Source organism: Molossus molossus, unplaced genomic scaffold, assembly GCF_014108415.1.
Source record: "Molossus molossus isolate mMolMol1 unplaced genomic scaffold, mMolMol1.p scaffold_m16_p_11, whole genome shotgun sequence".
In the NCBI taxonomy this organism is placed as follows: domain Eukaryota; kingdom Metazoa; phylum Chordata; class Mammalia; order Chiroptera; family Molossidae; genus Molossus; species Molossus molossus.
In genome coordinates this window covers 93,624,715-93,650,079 of record NW_023425346.1, presented here as the reverse complement: position 1 = coordinate 93,650,079, position 25,365 = coordinate 93,624,715, and the positions used below count along the sequence as shown (strand labels likewise).

The 25,365-nt window shown below is 42.5% G+C and overlaps 1 protein-coding gene across 1 annotated transcript in view; it reads left to right on the top strand.

Annotated features, from left to right (window-relative positions):
* Nucleotides 1–10,103: 10,103 nt before the first annotated feature.
* EPHA4 (EPH receptor A4) overlaps nt 10,104–25,365 on the top strand; it is a 138,816-nt gene continuing 123,554 nt past the window's right edge. The window contains exons 1-3 of the mRNA XM_036254352.1: nt 10,104–10,250; nt 13,354–13,421; nt 17,538–18,201. Of these exons, the coding sequence (XP_036110245.1) occupies nt 10,160–10,250; nt 13,354–13,421; nt 17,538–18,201 (823 nt within the window). The 5' untranslated portion in view covers nt 10,104–10,159. The remainder of the gene's footprint in view (nt 10,251–13,353; nt 13,422–17,537; nt 18,202–25,365) is intronic.

The window sequence follows — 25,365 nt, the reverse complement described above, 5'->3', positions numbered from 1 at the left end:
ACATTAAATCTGTAATTGGGTCACTATGCCATGTGCATGAGGCTATAGATTTTTCTACGATGCTTAATTCTGACCATATTTTTGAAAAATCAGCCAATTCTAATGTATTCTTGCTTCTTAAAAAAAGTGAGACCAGGATAAAAATGTAAAAATGTTAGTTTTTCTAAATCTCACTTTAATCACCAATTTGAATATTCTAAACTATCTAAATTTCAAGCAGAGCTCCTGACAATTAACTGAGCTATTTGTGTTTGTTTAGGGTTTTTGTCCTCTTTTTTGGGATTACTCAAGTAATCAGCTAAAAGAAGAGCAAATGTCGGTGGCTTTGGGGTACAATCTTCAAGTTCCTGAAATCAAAATCCACTGTAGAGATAATGGGAAATGTAATTAGATACTCTGTTTACAGAGTGGATACATTTGTCCAATATGGTATAACACAAGGCCATTCATTTTGGTTTGGCATCACGCAAATAATTGTGTGAAAATCTGTATTTATTCCACAAATGGATACAATGGATGGGCCCCATAAAGACAGGCAATGCCAAAGCTACATGGCCGCAGAAAAGAAGTAAACCTTCCAAAATTTTGGAAAATTTTTCACCATCAGCTAGTTCAAATTTATTGCACAGATTAATTACAACCTGATTCATTTGGAATCATGTACAGGAAAACACCCCTTCACACACAGTAGGACTACCTACTGAAATTTATTTTTATGGTTATTATTTCCCAAATAAAATACACTGAACACAAACAGAAAAAATGTGGTTTTTCCATAGTGAAGAAATTCAATAATATGAACTTAAAAACAAAAATCAATAATTTATTTTGAGGCTTAAAGAGGCAATTTTATACAGATGCCAATTTTTAAGGAGTTTATTTTTTTCTTTATCAGTAAAATATCCTTTTCCCTTCCCCCATATAAATTGCTTTTATTCTGTCTTAGAAGGCAAGATGGTATTTTCCAAGTCATATTCTTCAGAGATAGCAAACCTCTGTGGCTTACCATGAGTATTTCTGGATTTATGTGAGTTTCTGCCTATGGATATGCATAGGTATACGTGATATTTGCACACATAATCTGTGGTTACACTTTTTTATTGAAATACACCAAACCAACCCAAATTGAATTCTAAAGACCAATATTATTCGTGGCATTATTTTCCTAAGAAGACAATTTACTAAAAGCCTATTTCTATCCATAGCCAAGTGTAGTTTATGGGAGGTTTTCAGAATTTTGAAATATTAATTCCAAGTACCACTTCACTGGTTCTCACCAATTTTATTATTTTGAAATTTATCAACTGTCAAAAAAGTTGAACTCTAAGTGATACAGACTTAAATCATGCATGTGTTTTATCAGAACATGAAGAGCAAAACAAACTCCAGAATTTTAAATAGGCAAATTATCTTTGAAGAGGAATCTAGGTAAAGAGAAATGTAAATGGAGAATAATCAATAATATAGCTTTAATGTTAAAAGTTAAAGGGTGTGCTATTGTTGAGACTTCAGACGAGCATGTGTGCATGTACATATATATAATTTCCCAGAATTCTTTACATTCAGACTTATTCTATTTCTTATGCTAAGTACCAGAAGAAGCGCTGCTTTTGAAGATTAACTGTGTTCAGAAAAAAAAAAAAAAAAAAAGAATCACAAAATTATTTTCCTGTTAATTATTAGCTTTACACTCAACAGATTTAAGGCAGTAGTGAATCAAATATTTGTGGAACATTCCCTGTGGATTTGCCAAGCATCTGTGTTAACATCCCAAATAAACTCCAGGCTTATAAACTTATTTACTCTGGTTTATTGGTTATACTCTTGTCCCTGAACAAATGCTGCTTGCCTTTCGCCTGACAGAGGAGAAACCCAATTCTTACACATGCAGTCCTCCCAGACAGATAACAAAACAGACCACTGATGTAAGATGATGAACTATAATCTTCAATGTGTATCATTCACACTTTTCTCTTTCTATCTTATCTCCAATACAACAAAACTAAAACTAGAAACACAATGCGAGTAAAATATGAGTGTAGCTAATGTAAAACGTAAAGTATAATACATGACTCTGTTATACTGTATTCAATATTTTAAGTGGTGCATATCTTAGTTGAAACAGAGGCAAATATATTTCATTTCTTATAATAAGGTGAAAAGTAATGTTTATTCTTAGAGACTACCAGGGCTGCTGGTGATTTAAGCATAAACCTGGAACATTTTGTTTAAAGATCCTGCAACTTTAGCTGATCAAAAATATGATGTCAACTTTGAGAATCAGAATTGCAGATGGTACCAAATAAAAACAAAGTAATTAAAAGACAGCCTACATTTTAACTCAAGCTCTCAAAATTTCAATCTGTGCTAATGATCCATCTGACTTTTCAGGAAAGGAATCTACTGTACAAATAGAATTGTCTCCATAGTGTGGCTTCACCCGATAGGATGCAGACTCCTTCCAACAGCAAGACATTAAATTACAAAGGATGCCCACCAAACAGAGTCATAAGCAAAAGACACCTCCAGCTACTCTCCGATTAGCCGGAAGAAATACTCCCAGAATGATTTCAAGAAGAGATGTTAGTACTTACAGGTAGTTAGGAATCAGTCAATCCAAGAAAGGGGAAGCTAGACACCTCTGATCACTCACACTAGGAGAGAAACCTGGACTATTCTTGGGCACCAACCCCCTGATAAATTTCAGCAAGGGAGCTTTTTTCTTTGCATCCACAAGTTGTGGAATGCTTGCCCCCCCTCCCCCCCATTACATTGCTGCTGAGCTACAGATTCAAGGGGTTTGGTGGATGTGTTTGCACTTTTTCCGTGTGTTTGAGAAAGCAGTTTTCGAAAGGCTGTGGACCAAAACCCTCCCACCCCCAGCTTTGGGAGAATTGGCTATGCACACCACCCCCTCCCCACCCTGTCCATCTAAATGTACTGCCGGGCCTCAGGAGGCCTCGGTACACAAAGCTTCCATCCAAGGCTGTCACTTGACTGACAGCAGAAAGGTTGCAGGGAGATGGACAGCTGTGTGTAGGTGGACATGGAGAAAAAAGAGAGCTGAGCAGATTAAATCAGAACACAGCAAGGGGAAGGTTCTAAATCACAGACCTTCCCAGACTTAGAAGGCTTTAGGATCTTTAAAGACGCTAATCTTATTTTTAATCAAAGCCAGGTTTTTATAACAAGGACTCAAGTTTATAAAAAGATGGATATCTATAACACATAAATACACATTGTCAAGTAGCGCAGGAAGTGTATTGCTAAAGAAAGCTATCGGTGGAAAGACACAGAGCACCCAGAATTTCCGCCTCACCTTGGCAGTCCAGCCCCCCTGTGATTTCTGCATTGCAAATGTAATTCTTGGAGTAACCTGACCAGGGCCGCCTGCTAAGCTACATGGGCACAACCAGACATTTATCAAAGTGTTTTAAATGATAACAATCCGAGTGAAAACTATAAAAGTTTCGGATGAGAACATAATGAGACATACAGAGGGAGTGGAGCCCAGCTTCACGGAGCTGCGGTAAACTGACCATTTAATGGGATAGACTTGATTAATTTCCTGCTGATGTTCCATTACCTCTGATAGGTGTCTAATGTCATGTAAATAAGCAGGTTGGCGTTGCAGAGATGGGACCTCATTCTTCAAGTTCCCTAAATTGGAATCCCTTACATTCTCTCTATGCATGTTTGGGTTCAAATTTGTTTTCATTCAGAGCTGCAGGAGATAAAGTTGATAGAGACTTAAAAGTGATGACATATATAATTCCACATGCTAACCCTGAATGCTAATGTGAAGTAGCAGATCTCAGGAAATAAACCCTACCTCTCATATTTATGTTATATAAATGTTCTATACAGAAAAAAGGATGTATCCCAAACTGGAATAACTCAGTCTCTAATTCAGACAGAGATGGTTAAGGGTGGCCTTTTGAGAAGGCAACTTTTCATATGCAGTCAAAGATTTAAATAACAAATCTCCTGGGGATACCATTCTCTGTGTTTTAATGCCTATTTTTAAACTCCTCCCAATGCCCTGCAAAATAGAAAACCTGGGGTGTGTACAGATAGAACTGAATTAGAAGAAAAACAAATAATTGAATTGATATACTTTAAATGTCAGCTTGAGTCAAATGATCCGTTACTAACCGAATTTCTTTATACCTCCTTACTTCAAATGACTCATTGTTTGCCTGAACTGAAGCCAGTTTATTTGTGCAGAGAGTCAAGGTCTAAGAAAAAGTTATTCCACATATAACCAGGCAGACGGGGGCTGCTCACAGAGTACATTTAAAAGTTGTATGATGTACATCTGCACATAAACTCTTGAATTAGCACTTATTGCATATGAATTGTTCATTTTCTAAAACAGTGTATGTCCAGAAAGTCTCCCAAATAATGCCAGTTCTAACCAAACCATGTTTATGAATCTCACTTTTGTATTTCTTAATATAAGGAGTTTATTTACATTGAACTGATTTTAATGAGGTTTCATTGGTTTACAGTGGCACTTAAGTAAAATATGATTTTCAGCAAAAAACCTAAACTATGTTTCTTGGAATTTTGACCGAGTTTCCTCTTTAGTTTTTGAAATAAACAGTCAAAAATCATAATCTTTTGCAGGCAAAAAACTTTTCCTATTTGCTAATTGGCATGAATGATCTGGTTAAAGAAAGAAAACATCAATATGATTTCAGAAGTACCATTTTCTTTATAGTATGCTAATAAAGTTCCATTATCTAAACAAGCATTTAAAAGATTTATATTTAACATTAAAAATACATTATCTGTCACATTAGACTTCTTTAGACTATTCAGAAATCTTTTGAAAGTACAAAATATATGTTTGGGACATAAGCCCTCTGTAATAAAGTACTCGACTTTAAACCACAATAAGGGAAAGAAAGTTAGGTTTCTGAACTTACATTCTCATTATGTGGTAAATCATAGATTATGTCCATGGTCAAGTGGTGTTATTTTTCTTTCTTTTAGCATTTCATTGCAATTACATGTCTTTCAGAAAGAAAGAAAAAAAAGCTTGTTATAGTATTTTTATAAATTGATTATCTAACCAAATAACTATTTCCCTTTTGAAGATGCTTTTAAAAAGTGTACCAATTTATGTTTTATATATATTCATATATATAATCATTAGTTTTTCATCATAAAACAATCGTAATTTTAAAAGCTCTTTTAATGATCATAAATCCGTAGTTATAAAATATTAAAACATTTAAAAGCTAAAATACTGGATGGCTGTAACTTGAAGGTTTATGTAGGTATTTGGAGAATAAGTGGACACCATTTCATAGATGTTGTATTGAAGGCTTCCAAGTAAAATGCATTTATATTTCTTTGGAGGCATAGAATTTGTGCATAAAAAATAGAATAAAACAGTTTTGATATTTAACTCACGTTCCCAATGAAGCAAAAAACATGAACGTGATCTCCTCTGGACTCTCCAGAAGGAAGGTTCCCAGTCTCGACAAAATGTTTAATTCTGGGGATCTGCAGTTTTTGCAGGACTAAACTGAGTGTCTTCCCCTCTCTCCTCCTTGCTCTCCCAGCCTCCAGGACAAGGAGTCCCCAGATGGTTTGTATTCATCTCTCACATCCTCTCCTGGCGGGTGCCATTCCTGGGCAAGGCTGAGAAGAAAACTTTGACATCTTGAACATGTGCTGTTTGGCACAGACGTAGTAGACGCTTGAGAAATGTTTGTTAGAACTGAACTAAAATTTAAGTACAGCACCAGAGTTTCAAAAGAAGTCTTGCCCCCTTGAGAACTCCAATCGTTCTTTCTTGTCCTTTTTATCTCAGTGACTCCAAAGGCTTTCCCCACGTCTTGCTCTCTCACCCTGCTGATTCATCAAGACCTCAGCTCTGAGACCACCTTTCCCGTTCCGGTGGAAAGGGCTACAAGAGTGCTACTTCTTCTTTGCATAAGAAACAGCATCAAAGCCTTCACACCAAAGGATGGAAACTCCAGCAGGGTTCCCTGGGGACTTCAGGAAGCCCAACAAATGTTCTCCCAGGTTGCTATATTTCAAGTGGTTATCTTATGGTTGGGAACTTTTTTTTTTTTTTTTTCTGACAAAGGTGGACATTTCATCAGGCAAAGCTTTGGTTACTTATTACCACCAACATTGGACTTGGTTGTGGGACTTTTGATTTCTCCCATCTTGCTTCATTTCATTACTTTGAAACTACTATTTTTAGAGATAGGTTCAATCCCTAGGTTCAAATCCAGCTGAATCATCTAGTTATTTGAATTGAGTGTGAGCTGTTGCAAATGAACATTGAAAGAAACGAAGAATTTAGAGTTTATTTCCTTCCTTTCATGGAGTACACAGATTAATCACAGTGCCTGGTTTCCTTATGGAAGGGAATATTCAAGCTGAGTAAATAAGTTCCCATTTCATAATATTAAACCGTTAATGTCAAATGGATAATATTAAAGGATTAGTATTATTAACCATTAAATAATTCTTGATGAGATATTATTTAAGAGTAATAATAGCTGCCTACCTACCATGTGCCAGATACTATACTCTAATGCTCTTCAAAATGCATTCAATTTTTAGATGAATCACATAACAACTACAGTGCACATGTCTCAGAGAGGTTAGGTACCTTACCCAAAGACACACAGCTAGTAGAAGACCAGCTACAAATTAAACCAGGGTGTCTGTCTTGAAAACCCTGGTTCTGGCAATGACACTGTTGGAGGCTCATTTTTATTGATAAAAGAGACTGACATCCAGGGAAGCCCAACTAAATTAGCTAAACATTCTGGCAGAGTGCTCAGCAAAAGGCAGAGTGCGTTCATCTCATTCTCTCCCTCTCTCTAATCCCCCATGTATGCTCTTTATCGTTGCTTATTTGCCCACAGGTCAAAGGCCCTTTTCTCATTACTTTGGCGAAATTGGCCCTCCACTTAGAGGTGGAAACTCTGGGAGACTTGGTGCTATTTTAAAATGTCTTTAGAAAGTCAACCTTAATTCAACTTAGCATTTAAAGTGTACTTTGCAGCTCCGGTTTTTGTCATAGGCACTGTACAAAAAGGAAAATTTGCAAATTATTTACTATTTTTCTTAAGCTTATAAGCTATTTTGACACGTCTGTTAATGGATTCAAAATTGCCTTGAATTCTTACAGCAGTTGGGGGGCTTGTTTTACTCAAGAGTCAAGCTAATTTATCTTAAAAGTAAGTGATTTGGGTACTTTTTGAAAGTGTGGTATTCTGTTGCATGCTTATGACCCCACTGAACCATTGATGTGTAGTAAATGCTCTCCAATGTTTGAAAAGTCCTGGGTGTTTTCCAATGAAGTGGGAGGTTCTGCATTGATGGCGATCGGGACTACCATCATGTTTTCATTGTTACCCTATTTTTAGGAATAATGGTGTGTGTTGGATTAGAACACTTTCCCCCCAGGTAGTCAGAATGGACCGAAGAATTTTCACCAGCTCATTTCTGATCTTCCTCACAGAAGTGCTTTCGAGAAGAATTTCCAGTTCAGTTTTTCCCAGTTAGCACTCCCTGCCTTCTGGCTCTCCAAGAGAGTATTGGGCTGCTCTGAAGCCTGAAAAACGAAGTGGGAAGTAAAAAGGGGAAGGCCCCCTAGCAGATGAAGCCTTGCTTTGAGGCAGTTGTGGCTAGAAAGCCTTTGTTTAATATTCAAAGTGCAAATGGGGGTGGGGTGCATGTTTTAGAAATTGTACTGTTTTTAAGGAGGCGGGCGGTCAATTTCCCATTTCAACCACAGGTACACGCAGAATCCAAGCTCTCGCTGAGAGGCAACGAGCAACTCCTGTTTAAAATGTTTTCAACCGCATTCGGATAGCTCTTTTCTCCCTTGAGGCCGTGTGCCGAATGACAGACACCCACCCTCATCTTCTTTTCCCCTGAAACGCAAGAACCCAGCAAGACATTCCTTAAAGGGACTCTGAAGCTCGTTTAAATAATTTATATACACACGTATACATCCCCCGTGTGCATCCCCCCCCCCTTTTCACTCGCGTGAAATCAGTAGCTACAAGAACTGACATGCACTTCCTGAGACTGTGACATTTCAGCGGGTCTTGCACCAAGTAGCCAAAATGCCTGGAGCTGCGCAAGCTGTCTGTCTCTCTGTCTCGCCCACCGGCTCGGCGACTGCCCAGCGCCTCGCCAGTGCGCTCCGGCGCGACTGCCCATCTTCTTAGCTGGGTCTCAGTTTGCACCAGTGCGTCTGTCCAGCCACGGAGGAGACACGACATGCTGCGGAGGCCAACCGCCTGAACCGTGACCGAAATCTGCCCTCTCCTCCGTGGCGCCCTGCGCCCCTCCTGCTTTATCCAGGATCCCTTTTTTTCGGGGACAGCAACTACTCAGACAAACCCTAGGGTGTTGACTAGGAGTTTCTCCTTGAAATGTTTTCCGATTCTGCTTTCCGTAATCCAGTTGGCTAGAAAAGCGACAGGACTCCCGGGTTCTCTCCACCGCCGCCTGCCATCACACTACAGGGGTGGCCCAGGTGCGCCAGAAACGGGCGGGTAGATGCAGAGATACCCTACCACCAACACCCCTCGCTGCGGGCTGCTGGTTGCGCCCTGCGGTCTTTGTCCGCTCGTCCTTCAGCGGGGACCGCGCACTCCCGCGGATGGCCGGCAGGTGGAGCAGTTGGTTCACGATGGGCCGCTGCGGGGGAAAGGCTCTAACACCTCCCTGAGGTCGCCCTCCCGCTGGGACCCAGGCTCCCGAGGAATACCTGGCTCAACCCCGAAAGGAGCAAGAGAAGGCGCGGCCTGGGAGAAGGGAAGGAGGAAGGAGCTCGTCGCAATCGAGGCCCCTGCAAACGTCCACAGAAATGCACCGAGTCGCGTCGAGGGCCAACCCCCAGGCCGCCAGCTGTCGCCGGACGGCGCTCAGGTGGCTGCGCCTGTGGCCAGGGTATGGGGAACAGACTAGGGCCCAGTAGTGCCTGCGCCCCCATACAGTCGGCAGGACCCCCCAGCTTCTCGGCATGGGCAGCAGAGCAGATTTGTGCGGGCCCCGCTGCCCACCAAGGCCTCCTGGGGCAAGGAGAACTGTCGGGAACCGCGCGGGTCAACGGTCGGAGCGCAGAGTTGCAGCGGCCACTCCCGGCAGCTTCCGAGTTCCCGTTTGCGAGGTCTGGCCAGGGGCAGGCCACCACATTCTACTTAAGCCCTTCGCTTCTATTCCCCGCGTCCGAGACTTGCTAGGCCGGGTCCCAGGGACTGCCCCCTCCCCCCTCCCTCCACCCCAGGAAACACACAGCTAGCTCCTTGCAGAGCATCTTGCCGCGGTGGGGAGTCGGGACCGGATGAAACCTTCGGCGTGGGCGTCGAGATGGGGCCAGAGGGGGCTTCTCCATTGCTAGAAAGTCATTCGTTCAGTTTCAGCACGGACACAGTGACTGCCGTCTGGGCGCTGCACTGGACGGTGGGGACCGATTGGGTCTCCGCTCTCCAGGCATCTAGGGAATCTGGGGAAAAGGGATCAGTCAAGGCACAAAATCCCCTCCAAAGAGCATTTCAGGAAGATGCGCCCTGAAGACAAGAAGTAGGGCAAGGCAGCAGAGGGGGGCTGCGGTAGCACGCAGGAGTGAGTGTGCAGCCCCAGCCCCGGCGCGCGAGACCCAAACCTGCGGCCCTCAGAAAAGAGCAACCACAAAGATGCAGGCCAACTTTATACTCATTTTATTACAATAAAAGTGCCTTTTCCTCCACCTCAAACCGTCTGCAGGGGGGAGAGGGAATTGCCAACCTTTCCTCGGGCTCCCCTGTCAACTCAGTCTTTCTAAGCTCCTTATCCGACCCAGGGGCTGGACCCCTGAGGTGAGGTCTGGGGACTCTGCCGCCTCCTTCTGGCGGGGGCGAGAACCCACGCGGAGCTCGCCCCATCAAACCTGGGGAGACCGCGCGCCCTGCCGAGCCCCGAGGGGCGGGTACTCAAGACCAGCTCAGCTCAGTAGGGGCGGGGCCAGGCCGCCTCGCCTGCGCCACCATTGGCCACGGGCCCCGGACTGGCGGGTGGGCGTCACGGGCCGGGCCCACCCCCTTGGCAATGTCTTCAGCCTGCTGCACTCCTAACTTAAGCATTTATTCCACTGGGATAGAAGCGGTAGGAGCAGCGTTGGCACGGGCGAACCATGGCTGGGATTTTCTATTTCGTCCTCTTTTCGTTTCTCTTTGGGATATGCAACGCTGTCACTGGTTCCAGGGTGTACCCCGCGAATGAAGGTAAGAGCTGGGAGGCTCTTTTGCTGTCGGGGACAGAGAGGGGACGATCCGTGGGTGAATTTTACTCGGAGTGCGAGGCCGGCGGGTGTGGGTAGGGGTGATCCCAGCGTGAGCGGTGCGCCCCGACTCGAGAGAAAGGGGTCGAGGCGAGGGGACCTGCGAAGGGGAGTCATGGGACGGCCGAGTAGCCTGACCCGTGTGGTGACCTGTGCTTGTGGCGAGACTGCCCAAGTTTGTAGCGAAAGGACAAAGTTTATCAGCATCCGCCGGCGAGGCCAGATCGAAGCGCCCCGAGGGAATACACGCGAGCCAACGCTAGGATTAAAAATAATAATAATTCTATGGCCCAGATCCTCGCTACCACCACCCCCCACCCAGCCCCAGGCGAGAGGGAAACGGAAGCCTGGGGCATAGTGAGGACTTGGTACTCCAGGGTTCTGGGGGACGCCTTGGAGCTGCGGTTTCTGCAAAGTTTCCCGAGCCCTGCGCTTCCCAGGACCGCGCTGCGGAGCCTCCTCCGCGCAGCGGTAGTGGTACCGCTCGCCTGTCGCGAGTGACCTGATTTCTGGCACCCGGCGTCAGACACCTTTCTTCTCACTGGGCTTCTCTCCCCGGGGGTGCGATAGCTGGTCTAAGGGGTCCCACGCTCCTCAGATCACCCCGCCGACCTGGGCGACACGCCGGCAAGTTGAACGTACTCGAGTTTTTGCTTTTGGCCCCCAAACTGCACACTGGGTTAGTTCGGAGAGAACGTGTAGAACCGACAGGACCCGTCTCGGTGCTCCGTGTTCTGCGCGTCTGCTCGGACGTGCTGGAAGGATTGTGTGTGTCTATGTGTCGGGGAGGTCGGGGTTGATCATTTAGTTTCTGATGATCTCAGAGAAAGGCGAGTTGAGTGTGCGTGTGTATGTGTGCATGCGCGCGCGCAAATGCGTGTTTGTGGTGCGTGGGTGCACGCGTGGACGCGGACGATTGTGTGACTGTGCACGAGTGCCCTGACTGTGCGCGCGTGTTCCAGCGAGTGGTCGTGCTCCAGCCCGCTTCCATCTAGCCTGGCATCTGTCTCGTCGACTCTTTCACCCCCGCCCCCAGCACACCACCACATCCATCCACCCATCCACCCATCCACCCATCCACCCATCCACCCATCCACCCATCCGTCCGTCCGTCCGTCCATCCATCTCTTCATTCTTCCATCTCTCAGGATCGTCCATGACCCTGTGCAGTCTATCGTTTTCCCTGTTCCGAAGGAGGGAGCCAAAAACCAACTTAGCCTTAGCTGGGCAGCGGGTACCCAGAGTTCGTCAAAGGAAGGCTTGGAGAGATTCACACACCTGCCGGCACACTCTGCTTGGGAGAAAAGGGGCGCTCTCTTATCCTCCCTATCTCCTTCTTTCTTCCGACGTGGGTCCAGGTGCCATCTCGACCCCTGCGGCTCCTCGGTCCCCAGAGTCAATCCTCTCATCCGAATCGCGGATGCCGCGTTCTGCTGGCTACTTCGCACACTTGTTAGGACGTCCCCTAAGACCTCACTGCACCAGACGGAGAGATTTTCTTTTTACCCATTTCTTGCTTTTTCTCTGGGAAGCAAAACTTGGGAACCCTACACAAAAATGCGCTGATGGAGCCATAGGCTGATGTAAAAAGAAGAGGGGAGTCACCCCCTTCTCGGACCCCTCCTCCCCCTTAAAAATTAATTCATTTTGTTGCTTTTTATTCCCATCACGTTTCCTTTTCTCCCTTTTACCCTCCCTTTCTACTCCCTCCCTTTTTTTGTAAATTGGGTCTTATTGTTCCCTTTGTGTCCCTAATCCACCTTACATAAATCCAAATGGATGTAGCGGCCTTTTCTCTAGGGACCGAGAAGAGGGAAAGGGGCCAGCGCTGGGGGCTCAGCTGCGGGCGGGAGCGACCCAGGGAAGGCTCTACATTTTAAAATAATTAACAGGCCCCAGGAATTCAGGCTTCTCTGGAAAACCAGGAAAAAGAAGCTGGTTTTAACTCCTTTGACTTTGTAGTGAAATAAGAGGGGAGATGGGCAGAATTCAGAAGCCTGAAGGCGAGATTGAGAGATGGGGTGCGTAGGAGCTAAGATAAAGGCTTCCTATTCCCACCCCTCCCCCAGCCTGAAGAGCCAGCCTCGGTGATCAAATTAATAACCCAGTGGTTTCTTTGAGATGGGCCTTTCGATCCCGGGCTTGCAGATCTCGGTGGGAAAGAGAACGTGGAGAGGTTAGGAATTTACCGCATCCTTGTCAATGTCCTAGGGGCCTAGGACTGTTCCGACCTGGGCGGGGTTCAGCAGCTCGGCGGCCCCGCTCCTGGTCCCCCTAAGCTTTGATGCACACTCTTAGGTGTAATGCAGGCATACTAACTCCACTCCATACCTAAAATACTAACCAGTGATTTCCTCTTGGGTGGAGGAGGAGTCTCTGATTATCCTCAAAAAGACCTGGGGAAGAGAATAATTCAGTTCATTTGCATCCTAATTCTACCGTCTGCCACCCCACCCCCACTTTGAAACTTTGATATTTGAAAAAGCAGCGGATACCACATCCAGGGCCAATTTATTTGGTGGTGGAGGGGGGAGATGATAGGGGAGGGAGCCTTTTCATGACCCTGGAGTACTCTCAGATAGAATTCACTTGTGGCTTTGTCACCATGATGATGAGTTATGCGGTCATCTGAAACTTGTAAAAACAAATAACTCCAGTGGACACCAGAGAGAGATGAATGCAGATTTTGCTCTCGAGTGCAACGGCCCTACATAGATATATTTATTTTTTGAATTGTACTTGAGATTCTCTATTCATCCTTTTTGGAAAATGAATCAACGGAGTCCTGGGATGGAATTTTAAATGCTAAGCAAGTTAAATAAATAAGAACTTGCAGATTTAAAGAGGGGAGAAGATCAAGTGAGTAATGATTATTTACATAAGTGAGACCAAGTTTAGGTTTTGATCAGAGTTGGATATGCGCACCCTCGGCACACATGGAAACGCTCAGGCAAATGGTTTTTGTAGTATTGGCTTTTTGCAATTGGAAATTAATCTATTTTTCTTTGTTTTTTTGTTTTGTTTTGTTTTGTTTTGTTTTTCTGTAGTTACCTTATTGGATTCCAGATCTGTTCAGGGAGAACTTGGGTGGATAGCGAGCCCTCTGGAAGGAGGGGTAAGTTCCGAGTCGCTCCCTGCTCCGGAGGGTAAAAAAGGAGTTATTAGCAACTTTCTGCGAGTCCTAATGGCTTGATTCTTGTTGATTGTGGTGAGGGGGTCAGATTTCTGCCATGGCCTATGAAGTGAATTCCGCTTTGTTGCAGAAATCCTATACTCCCCTTGGATAGGTCTGTCACGGAAGAGCTAGAAACCAAAAGGGCAGAAAGGGTTTTCAAAATTAGGAGATTGGTAGAGGCATAGACTTAGATGCCTATTTAAAACTAAAATGCCAAAAAGAAATTCATTCTGGGGACCTAATTAGAATGTACACCAATGTTACTGTGATGGCAGTGAAGTCCTGGGAGGGTTCATGTTAGAGCAACCATCCTGTTTCCACATGAGGAAATGAATAAATAAAGGTACCAGGGAGAAAACCCTTGCCATGGATGGTGCCAGTCACAGGTTCTGTTCTGTGCACAAGCAACAGGAGCCTTACCTTGCTCTAGGACGACCTTCAGTCAGCTGCTGTGCTCTTGAACAGGGACAAACAGCCTCCTGGACTCATGCAGGGCCACAGCCCATGCAGCAAACATGACCAGCTTGAGCAGCCTGGGCACTAAATGTGAAAAGTTTAAGTATTGGGAAGCTTGGATCTCTGGGGATGGGCAGGCTGCATTATAAGCATGAGGGCAAATGCCCTGTTCATTTCTTCTCCAATTTGCCATCTCTGCCTCCATTGGAAGAGCACGAGAATAGAAGTAAGTGAATGGTCACATTCCCCACCCCCTAGGCTCACCCCTGAATAAAAGGTCAGAATGAACCAGTTTTGGAAATAAATCAGTGCAACATATATCTTTGGTTTCTGCCAATCTGAGATAACTCTCAAGTGCTTTAAAAATGAAGCACAGCATCCTACCTTCCATGCCTGACAGTCTGTGGCTGAATCAAATAATTAGAAACAATAGGGGTGAAAGGAAGATGAGGAGTTTTTACCAGGCAGAAACTCTGATGCCAGTGCCCAGTATGGGGCTTCAACCTGTCCACTGAATAAGCAGTAAATGATGAAAAGAAAATAAGGACGCATAGAAACTGTTACAGAAGACAGGTTTCAAAAATAAGATGAGAAACAGGGATGAAAATGAAGAATTTTAGGCTGCCTTTCTCCAAAAACAGTTTTTATAATTCGTTTTAAATGAAACGGAGATTGTCCTGCCTTCCTATTTTTCAGCCTGAACTTGACTGCAGTTGATTGGGTCTCTGCTGAAAAATTCCAGTCTGCCTTCAAAACCATTTTTTTGAAAGGGAGGGAGAATGATTGGCAGGCCCCTGGCAGTGTAGACAGGCTATATTCACCGCTGATTGCAAGCAATTGCCCTCACCCTTTGAATGCGAAGAAAGGTACAGCTTTATCTTGTGAGAGTCAGACTCTTGTTAATCCTATACCCTGGAAAGGTCACTGATTCAGGAAGACTTTCCCATGCTGCACCAGGGCTATTGCTCTGTAGGTTGAATGTATTAGAACCGTCTGCTCAATTGAGGACGGAAGGTGTCAGTCCTTGCATTAAAATTTTTAATGAGCCCTATTTTTCTTACTGGCTGCTTTTAAGCTTCAAGAGAGAATGCATCAAGTATGACTTTGAATCTGACTTGTTACACTAAATATACATGGACCTATTTGAAAACAAGGAGTGACACATTTTTTTTTTAGTCTATGGTCTATCTAGTTTCTGGAGAGCTTGTACCGCAATTTAATATGCTGCAGACTCCGCACCCCCCCTCACCCCCTTCCCAAAACTGCTGAAAAAGCACCTGGTCACTTTTTCTAGACACAGAACTTCTCTCAGTTGCTTTGAAGTGTCTTTAAAAAGTAATTCTATGCATACTGATTATTGTAGACAACCCAGAACTTTTAATGGTCTGAACGTAGATAGTTTTTTCCTTTCCTTAAATATGATGTGTGTAACATTGTAAGTATTATTGTGAGGGGTTAGAAATGAAATTTTATTTGTGCATAAGAGACCTACTCATTCTAAAATACATAGTAGCCATTGAGGAATTACATGCCAAATTATAAAATTTAATTGGTCTCTAGACTTTGTATTTAAAGAGGGCTCTATCGGGCTTAGAGTGACGGATGAATTAGACATCTACCAAGAAGGCCTAGATTGGCTTTCACAAGTTCTTTCTAGCTGAGAGAAAGAGTACATTTGAGTACTTTGATTATTCTGAAATCTCTAGTTAGAGTTAGAACAGATAACATCTTGGCTGGAAACTTTGGATTACAGTTTTGTCCAATAATGACATTTATTTGTTGTTGTTATTATTTTTTAAAAGAAAAAGAAAACTTATTTGACAACACACACTAGAAAAAAATACAATACAGTCAGAAACAACTTGCTTCTCTCCTGTTTTTCCATCAGAACAACTAAGCAGAACATAACCATAATGGAAAGTGATGGTTCTGATGGCAACGTTATAGCAAAAGCCGGATTTCTTGGCAGTGTTCATTTAAAGGAGTATATTGAGTTTTTGATATTGATTGTAAAATACAAAACTAAGGGGAGATTTGTCATTGTTCTAGTGAATTGATCAGCATGTTTAGACAGCCAAGTTCAGGCTCAAAAATTCACGTTATACCTGAGTTAGCCTGTGTGAACTTTGTGGAGATATCCCTATGTGCTTTCATTTACACTGATAAATGTAGTTTTCCATATTCCCTTTGTCCTGAGATGAGAAACACACCAAATGTTTTTTTGTTTTGTTTTGTTTTTGAAGGATCTATTTTTGGATTTACATGAATTTCCCGAAATAAGTAAATTACTGGTAATTAGTGGATACAAAGATGTTTTAATCACCACAGGGCATTTATCCCTCCTAGATCCAACTTCCACAATGGTAATAGATGAAAGGGATAGAGAATTTTACGCATTATGGCCATTCACATAGTAACATTTCCATCCATTAACAGTTTTCCAATGCACAGATGGGAAACCCATTACAAGATATAGTATGATCCTATGTCTCGCTTTATTGAATAGAGTTTTAAGTGCAGCTATTACAGAATACACATTTTTCAAAACTATTTTTTAATTTTAATTATATTCATGTGTTAGATACTTAAGCTGATTTATACCAGATCTACATAAATGTACTACTGTACATATTAGTGAGGAGCCTTGTAGGACCCCCCAAAACAATCTTGCTCCTTTTAGGATTATTTTTAAATGTATAGCGAGAATGAAATGACTACTTTCATCGTAGTAAATTCAGCCTGTCCCACCATCAGAATCTTCGTTAGGAAATAGATTGCAGAGAAAACTTTAACATCTTTTAAAAGTTTTCTTGAGCTTTCAATAATATTTGGAAACAGAGTATGTGTGCACACTTGTTTACTCACGTGTGTATGTTTTAGAAGTAAGAACGACACACACATTTCATCGGACGCACGCTCCTGGAAGGCGCCCTCCCACTCCAAACGACAGCGTGTTGGAGAACTCCAACCAGAAAGTTCACTCCCTGTCTTCCCAGGGTTCCCCAAACCAGCACGGCGAGCTTTTCTCCCCCCTTTTAAAGAGTCGTGACAGTGCCAAGAGAAAGAAGTCCACTGACATTTTTTTTAGGTATTAGAGAGCAAAGTTCTGACAGGAGCACCACTAATTAACTGATAATTGTCTTCCTTTGGCAAGCTCCGCTCTTCCTGCTCTTAATTTGCAGTTCTCTGTTCGGTTGTTGAAACAATACACATACTAGTTTTTCATTTATGAGTAAATTTGAACTGTTGCCACTTGAAATTGTAGCTGTTGTAATAGGTGAAATTGAGGTTGTTAGACCACCACCAGGAACTGCTGAGAACTCCTAAGCAATAAATCCACTGTTGCCTCTGGATTTAAGGCAAAAAAAATGAAACGATTAGAAAAAAATAAAAATTAAAAAAAAAAAAAACCACACACATACACTTCTGCAATAAAACACTGTCTTATCTCCTCCATAGCATGCTTTACCAGTGAGGACTGGTGCTCAGTCGTTTTCTTATTGAAAACAGTCATTGAAGTTGTAGGAGAGTAAAATAGAATTGACAGAGCCTTGTGTGATGAAATTTTGTAATTGATACATTTCCTTTGGATCTTTGCAGTGGGAGGAAGTGAGTATTATGGATGAAAAAAATACCCCCATTCGAACCTACCAAGTGTGCAATGTGATGGAACCCAGCCAGAGTAACTGGCTCCGGACTGATTGGATCACCCGAGGAGGGGCTCAGAGGGTGTATGTTGAGATCAAGTTTACCTTGAGGGACTGCAATAGTCTTCCGGGTGTCATGGGGACTTGCAAGGAGACATTTAACCTCTACTACTATGAATCAGACAACGACAAAGAGCGTTTTATCCGAGAGAGCCAGTTTGCCAAGATCGACACCATCGCTGCTGATGAGAGCTTCACCCAAGTGGACATTGGCGACCGAATCATGAAGCTGAACACCGAGATCCGAGATGTAGGGCCACTGAGCAAAAAGGGGTTTTATCTGGCTTTCCAGGATGTGGGCGCCTGCATTGCCCTGGTGTCGGTCCGCGTGTTCTACAAGAAGTGTCCGCTCACGGTCCGCAATCTAGCCCAGTTTCCAGACACCATCACAGGGGCTGACACGTCTTCTCTGGTGGAAGTCCGAGGCTCCTGCGTCAACAACTCCGAAGAGAAGGATGTGCCAAAAATGTACTGTGGGGCAGATGGTGAATGGCTTGTACCCATTGGCAACTGCCTGTGCAATGCTGGGCATGAAGAGCGGAATGGGGAATGCCAAGGTAAGACGAGCCATATTGTACTTTTCATTAGGGCTTAGTGCACATAATTAAATCAGAGATGAGACTGAATGGAGTGGAGCCAGTAATTAGCAGCCCCTGTGGGATGTGGTGGGACAGAGGGGTCTAATGAGTAAGTGCTGTAGCTCCAGGTGGCCACGCTGAGATGGTTCTAATACTGACAACGTAAATGATGCTCCGTAATCAGCAGAAGGCTGAACATATTTGCTAACAGGCACTTAGATCTGAACTGGCTTGATGCGTCCTCGAAATGTAAATGATCAAGCTGAAGAAACAGGCTTGATTGATCCTTCCTTAAAGAGGGTGGACAGATTTTCAAACCACAGCATTCCTGTCTACAGACTTGGTAAAAAGGGTAAATGTCTCTGGGTGCGTGTGTGTACACGAACAATTTACATGTGAAATCTGGATTGCTTTGTTCCAGTTCTCTCAAGCTGTGTGAAGAATGTCCAGTGTTCCCCGCCTGGTGGGGTGACAATGTTCCAAGTACATTTGTTTCACTGAACACCCATTGACAGGGTCCCTAAGTGAAATTCATCTTGACGAAATACCTTTATTTCCTCCAGGAGGTGATAAAGAACTAGTAAGAGCCTTCTTATTTCATCTGTGGTCAGAGGCAATATTAAATTGTGATCCATTTTGGTTACTGAGTATTTGAAGAAATCTAGGTATTTTTATCATGTTAATGTCTGTGTAGCATATTACTAAAGTGATGTGTTGTTTTTTAAGTATCGTTTCTGAGTACGGGATGAGAGTAATTCGTTTGTATGTGGACTGCGCATGTCATATATGGCTTAAGGCTTAAAAAAATTAGTTATCCAAGGTTTTTATTTTTGCTTGGTGTTTATTTTTAGTAGTTATCAATAGTCTGCTGCTGCTGATCTTATGGTTTCTACTAGACAGTGTATCTCTGGTCTCATCTAAGGCACAGATTGGATTAATCTTTTCTCAGGGTGATTGTTGAGCTGCAGACTGGTCTGCCCATGGTTCACCTGATTTGGTGATTACAGAGCCTGAAATAACTGCCTGCCAAAGAGTTTGTCTGGCACTTCAACCGTCTTAAATGACAAGGTGGGATTAACTATGGGGCAATCCACTTGCTCACTGGACATCAACAATAATAACCTAAAAGAATTACAGTTTTGATAATTTGGCGTCACAGAGTTATGCATATCTCCTTTGATAGTTTACACATTTCTAAAGTGTCATTCTTGATTTGCTTATAGTTATTTCCAGGAGTCACTAACAATCAGTGTCTTTTCATTTAATTGTAAATAACACAGAATAAAGGCTGACTACTTTTTCTGTTGACCTAGAGTAAAAAGGTGAATCTGTAAACTTGAACATTTGAAAGTTGGAATTTAAAGGAAGTTCTTGCTATTTTCTATGCTGTTGACTTAGATAAACTGTACCAAAGTGAAACCTTGAAGTATATTCTGGTATTGAGGTCAGAAGTCTATGAGTGCATTGTCACTAGCATGTGAATTACAATAATCCTAGAAGGAATAGTGAAATGAATTGGGTGATGATGCCACATCACATTTCAGAATAAATAGTTCTGCCTTTTCGATTTTTGTAAGATAGGACATGCACATCTTCCCATGTCAAGATTCTTATATAGATTTTTTTAAAAAAATACACTATTGTCTTCCATTTCCTGCTCAAATGTTCACATGTCTGGCATTAGAATCTCTCTGTATCTAATGTCATTGATTTTCAATTGTCACAGAGCCCAATAACTCATATGTCACTCCATTGAGAAACTCCTTGACAGTTTTACAACCCAAATTAGAAGGAAAAGAGAAAAAGATGGAGGGGGAAGTGAATGTAAAGGTAATTGAACATGTTAGTGGTTTGTTTTATGGAAATTATCTTGGGACTCTAGTGAATCATGTGGTTCACTGAAGGAGGTGGGGGGCCTCCATGTTTTAGGTCTAGTCCACTTCTGAGCAAACTGTTCCTAACCCAGAGTCAGATAGTTAGTGGAAAGGGGAGGTTAGTTGAGCCATTTTTTATAATCTTTGGTGTTTCCACACCTGCTTCCCAGGTTTTGTCTTTGTTACTCACAAAGTGATAAACTTTTCTTAAACAAGATACACTTTTGCACAAAAACTGGCATCTTGTTTGCTTTTTTGTATTTTTGATTTTACCAGTAAGAATTTCTGGTGTATTTAAGGAAGAAAATAACAACTTGAACGACAAAGGATTCTTAAATTCCAAACTTGAGTGAGACTTTTTGAAGACTGTAAAAGTCTTAGGAGTAATAAAAATGATTGTTTCCATCCTCGACATCATTGATGTCAGAGAAACACCCAAGTGGAACAGAAAGAACATCAACACAAGGAAATGTGTCTCAATGTGTTCACTTAGCTGCATGACCTTGAGCATGTTTCTTAGGCCCTCTGAGCCTTGGTTTGTTTATCTATAAAATGGGTTGATAATTGTACTACCTTATAGGCTTGCTATGAAGACATGGTGTTGTTGAATTGGTAAAAGTCACCTTGTAAATCATAAAGCGTGAAATGGATGTTAATGTTAATTTATTTTTATTTTTATTTTTATCATTCTGCTCTTCCCAAGGTCATGGCTGATGACTTTTAAAGGTGTTAAGCTGCAGTAGTGAAAGGGTGTTCATCTCCCAGCCGTTCTTGGAAGTCAAGGCTAAAGAGAGGAAGCTTTCTCCTTGCCCTAACAGAATAATGTCCATCTGCACACTTCATATTGCAAATGATATTTGGAGAGTGTTGGTTTTTCTGTTTTGTTTTGTTTTTCCCCGAAGGAAAGAGAACTTTCCTTTGAGTGAGAGAGAAGTGACTTGGGGGTGGGACAAGAAAGAGGAGGTGTGAAGAGAGCTTAAGAAGGGATATAATGGAGACCGGGCAAGGCTTCAGAGCTGGGACAGCAGGTTCTCCCCCATTGTCTCTTCAATGGGCATTCTGCGGCGGACAAATAGAAGACCAGGTGAAAGGTCACCCACTTCCTCATCCATCTTCCTTGGGGTCTGGGAGGTCAGAGTGAAGATTGATTAAGATCTTAAATGTTTGACAAAGGATCCCTGGGTAAAAATGGGCAGGGCGGGAGGGGGCCTGGGGTGCGCTGTTGTTTAAATCTAACCCTGGTCATCTGCCAGAGTCCTCGAGGGACCTTGAGGACAGAGCTACACTTCCTCTTAGAGTTCTTACTTCCAAGCAGTACATGCTAATGGAGACATGAAGAGCTGTCTCGAACGTGTCCGCGGGAGGGTGAGGGCGGCTCCCCCTCCGAAGCAGCCGCAAGGTCACTGTGCTCCTGCATACCATTTGCTGCCATGATGTGGCTCCGTCCCAGCAGGACACAAGGAGTGCTTGTCACTCGTCTGCCGTCCCCAGGAGAAGGGTGCAGGGGCTGAACTTGCCTAGTGCTTGGGTGCAGAGGATAAGACACTATTCGAGTTCATCCAGGCACCGTCCCCTTCAGGCCGTCAGAAAAGGAAAGGAAATCCACCTTAGACACCCCCTCCTCTCAACACACACATTCGCTTTCTTCAGTGAGGAAATCTTCCAGATGTTTCACAGGGCTGTTCTTAGGCCCGCAGAAATATTAAGCAGAAGGCAGAGGGGGAACCATTCTTTATGAACTTATTTTTTTGCTTAATTAAAAAGCTGAAAAATGGAAGTCCCAGATTTACTCTTTGTGAAATATTAATAAGCCATATTTTCAGAGAGTACATAGAAAAATAAGACGAATAATAATAATAATGAGAAGTTTCTTATAGAGTCACCCTGAAGGCTAAGCAAATGATCACAACTGTGACAGAATTCAGCCAGGTGGAAATCAAGCCTTGCTGAAACACACGCTTTTGCTATAAATTGTCTGAGACCATGGATATGTGGGGCCTATATTAGATATTATATATATGATGCCTTCATATCAGCAAAAGGTATCTCGTTAAAAACTCTTTGGAGAAAGAACAAGACAACAATGTTTTGATGGCTGTGAAATAGAAATATTTCAGATTTGCGCTCTGAAAAGAGAGAGCTGCCATTAAAAAAACAAAACTCAGGATGACTTTGTTTTCCTAAGGCCCTCAGGAGAAAGAAGGAAGCATTTAAAATAGAGCCCAGGAGAGATGCTGTTTTCTTCTACCTCTGACTCTTGTCTTTAAGAATCAATTGCTTTTATCCTGGCTTTGAAGCATGGCTGTGACCATTGAAAGATGCAATTCTTTATGTAGGAGAAGAACAGGGTTTAATTATTGTCCTTTTTCTGTTTTACTTTTTTATTTCTCCTTCTCCATGTGACCAGGCTTCTTTTTGAATGTGAATGAGGCAAGGTTCTCTATGTTGGGTTCACCAAAGCATCAGGCAGGCATGATCTCAGTTAGGGATTTTTGAATACGGTATTTAAGATTTGATGATTTATTTTTGTCTAATTGAGCTTTCTTGTACCTTTCAAAAAGTGAATTAAGACAAAATTATTTTTTTAAGACGTGAGGCTTTAGGAAAAAGACTGATTAAATAGCTTTTCAGTTACCACTGTGCAAATGAAAGGTGGTTGTGATATGTTTGACTTTCACATCATTGAACTTTACCACTTAAGGGTTTTTTGGGGGTATTTCTTTTGGATTAGATGATGAATTTAACATGGCCAAAGAACTGCATATTTAACTCTTGCTCCAACTTTTTATGAGTTACCACTCTTTACAATTTGGCAAGTAACCCAAACATATCTTTATACATTTATTTTTAAAAAATAGCAAATGGAATTATTCTCTTAATTGTCATCTTGTTTTTATGATGCTTGGCTATCACATTAGAGAATATAACTTTTCTTCACTCTTCATTATTGATTATTAATGTTCTATAGCAGAATATATCATACTTTAATTTTTCCCTTTTTTAGTAGGTATTTAGATTATCTTCATTTTTTCTGGTAATATTTTTTAAACAAACACTTTAATTTATAAATCATACTTTTACATTTGTGTTGAAATTTTGAATGATTAACCTTGCCTTGCTATCTTTCTGGACAAGTGAATTCAGTAGAACTTCCATCTCATAAGACTGTAAGTGAAAGAGTATAGACCACTATAACCAGACAGCTAACACCAGACACTATTATGGAACCTGGTGGGGTCTCATGAAATGTTCATTGAATAAATGAATAAATGCATAAGGAATTGTGGCCTGTTTCATATTAAACATTTATTTAGTGGAGTAATGTTTCATGGAGTCAACATGATATATCAGAGTCTTTGCATGCGACTAATGTATTCATGAGGTTCTTGTTTATAATTCCTACTTCATTTGGGTCTTAAGTATTTACATCATGCTTATGAATCATCCCTGTGCCTGAACATTCAGAAATCTCTGCAGCACATGAGTGAACATTGAGTTATTTTAGCACAAAATGGCTAAGCCCTGCCTTTTTGTTCGAGACTTGAGTTTCATTTCTAGTTGTGCTACTTACCCAGCTGTGTGGTCGTGGATACTAACTTAACCCTCTGCTCTCAAGTTCACTTTAGCAAATTGATGGCAGTAGTATGTGATTGTGCATGACACACATATACAAGCATGCATGCATGGAGTGAAGGGTTTAGCCCAGTGCCTAGAATCATTAAACCCTCAGTACGTGGAAATAACTATTGTGAATTTTATTGTTGTTAGATAGAAATGTGGTGACAATATGGACTGTTTGGCCGGTGTCTTTTCAACAAGGAAAGTGACTCATTTAGGTTCAGAGTAAAAGATTTTTTGCTTTTTGCGTTTTGGAGGAGCAGTGATGATACATGAGCAAGGGTGGGGATGGTTTGAAATGGCTAATCTTGTCTGTATGGATCCTCTGTTCTCACCAGTACTCTGGTTCTCAAAGTGTGTTCCAGCTGGGTTCCCAAAGGCCCTTTCATCCTTTGCAAGGAGAAAACTTTCTTAATGACACTAGGATGTTATCTGCCCTTCCCCTCCCCTTCTCTCACACGTGGAGTTTTCCAGATGCTACCTGCTGAATGCTATCAAACTGAAGGCAGAAGCAAACACGAGAATGTAGCTGTCCTCCATTCAACCAGACAGTAAAGAGATTTGTAAATAAATAAATGAATGAATGAAATAATACCACTCTTGTCACTAACATCTTTTGTTCTGGGAAATACAATTATTTTTCCATTAAAATGTTCCTTGTGTTCACATATAATGGGTTTATTATCGGAATTTTTTATATGACTCGATAGATAATTAGTTACAAATTTTTCAGTATCAGTTCCCAGTGGTACATATCAATAGCTTTAACTCACATACACTAAGGCTCTTTGGCCTCCTCAATATTTGTAAGAGTGTGATGAAGGGGTTCTAAGACCCCAAAGTTTGAGAACTGCTGCTGTGGCCTAGCCTGTTAGCTTCTCTGGGAGGTAAGAGTGTCCTGCGGTCTTGCTGCAGACGGTTCAACACTGGAATGAAGTAAGAAAGCTCTGAAAACTGTTTCCGAGTCTGAGAGATTTAGGTAGCTTAGAAAAATGGCGTTTTATTTATTCAACCTTTTAGATGTTTCTATAAAATTAGACAGCAATTTATTGCTCTTGGCTTTTTAAGAACTGTTTATCTGTGTCCAATAACATGGCTCAGTTCTCTCTGTAGTTTTATTGTGCTCGTGAGAAGGAATGATTAAAGAAGGCCCCAGCTGTCCCCAAGATCCTGAGAGACTGTATCTTTTTCACTTAGGGCGTAAAACCTTTCTCATATCCCCTTGCAGCTGGCACCTCTGAGTTGTTTTGGGGAGGAGAGCAGGTGAGGTCACTGGGCTCCCTGATCTGGGGTAATTAATAGTCCCATGACTAAATGGACACTGTAGAAATATTCAGGTCTCTTTTGGCTCCCTGGGACACGGTCCTGTTGGTCCCCTTACGACTCCCCTCGGAGACACACGAGTTTTCTGGGTGAATGCTGGTCCTCAGCTGTCTGCTTAGGGCTGTTTTTCCAGGCTGCGATTCTTCATTTGCATATTCTGTGTTCGCCCTCATGCAAAACAGCACACCCATTTCTCCCTTTCACAAAGGCAGTGAGAGCTTCCTTTGGAAACCCCAGCCAAAATCTCCTGTTTATACAGAACCCGATGATTTAGATGCCATGCAAATTAATGCGGTTTTGATTTGAATGCTCTCAGAGACTGGGGTTG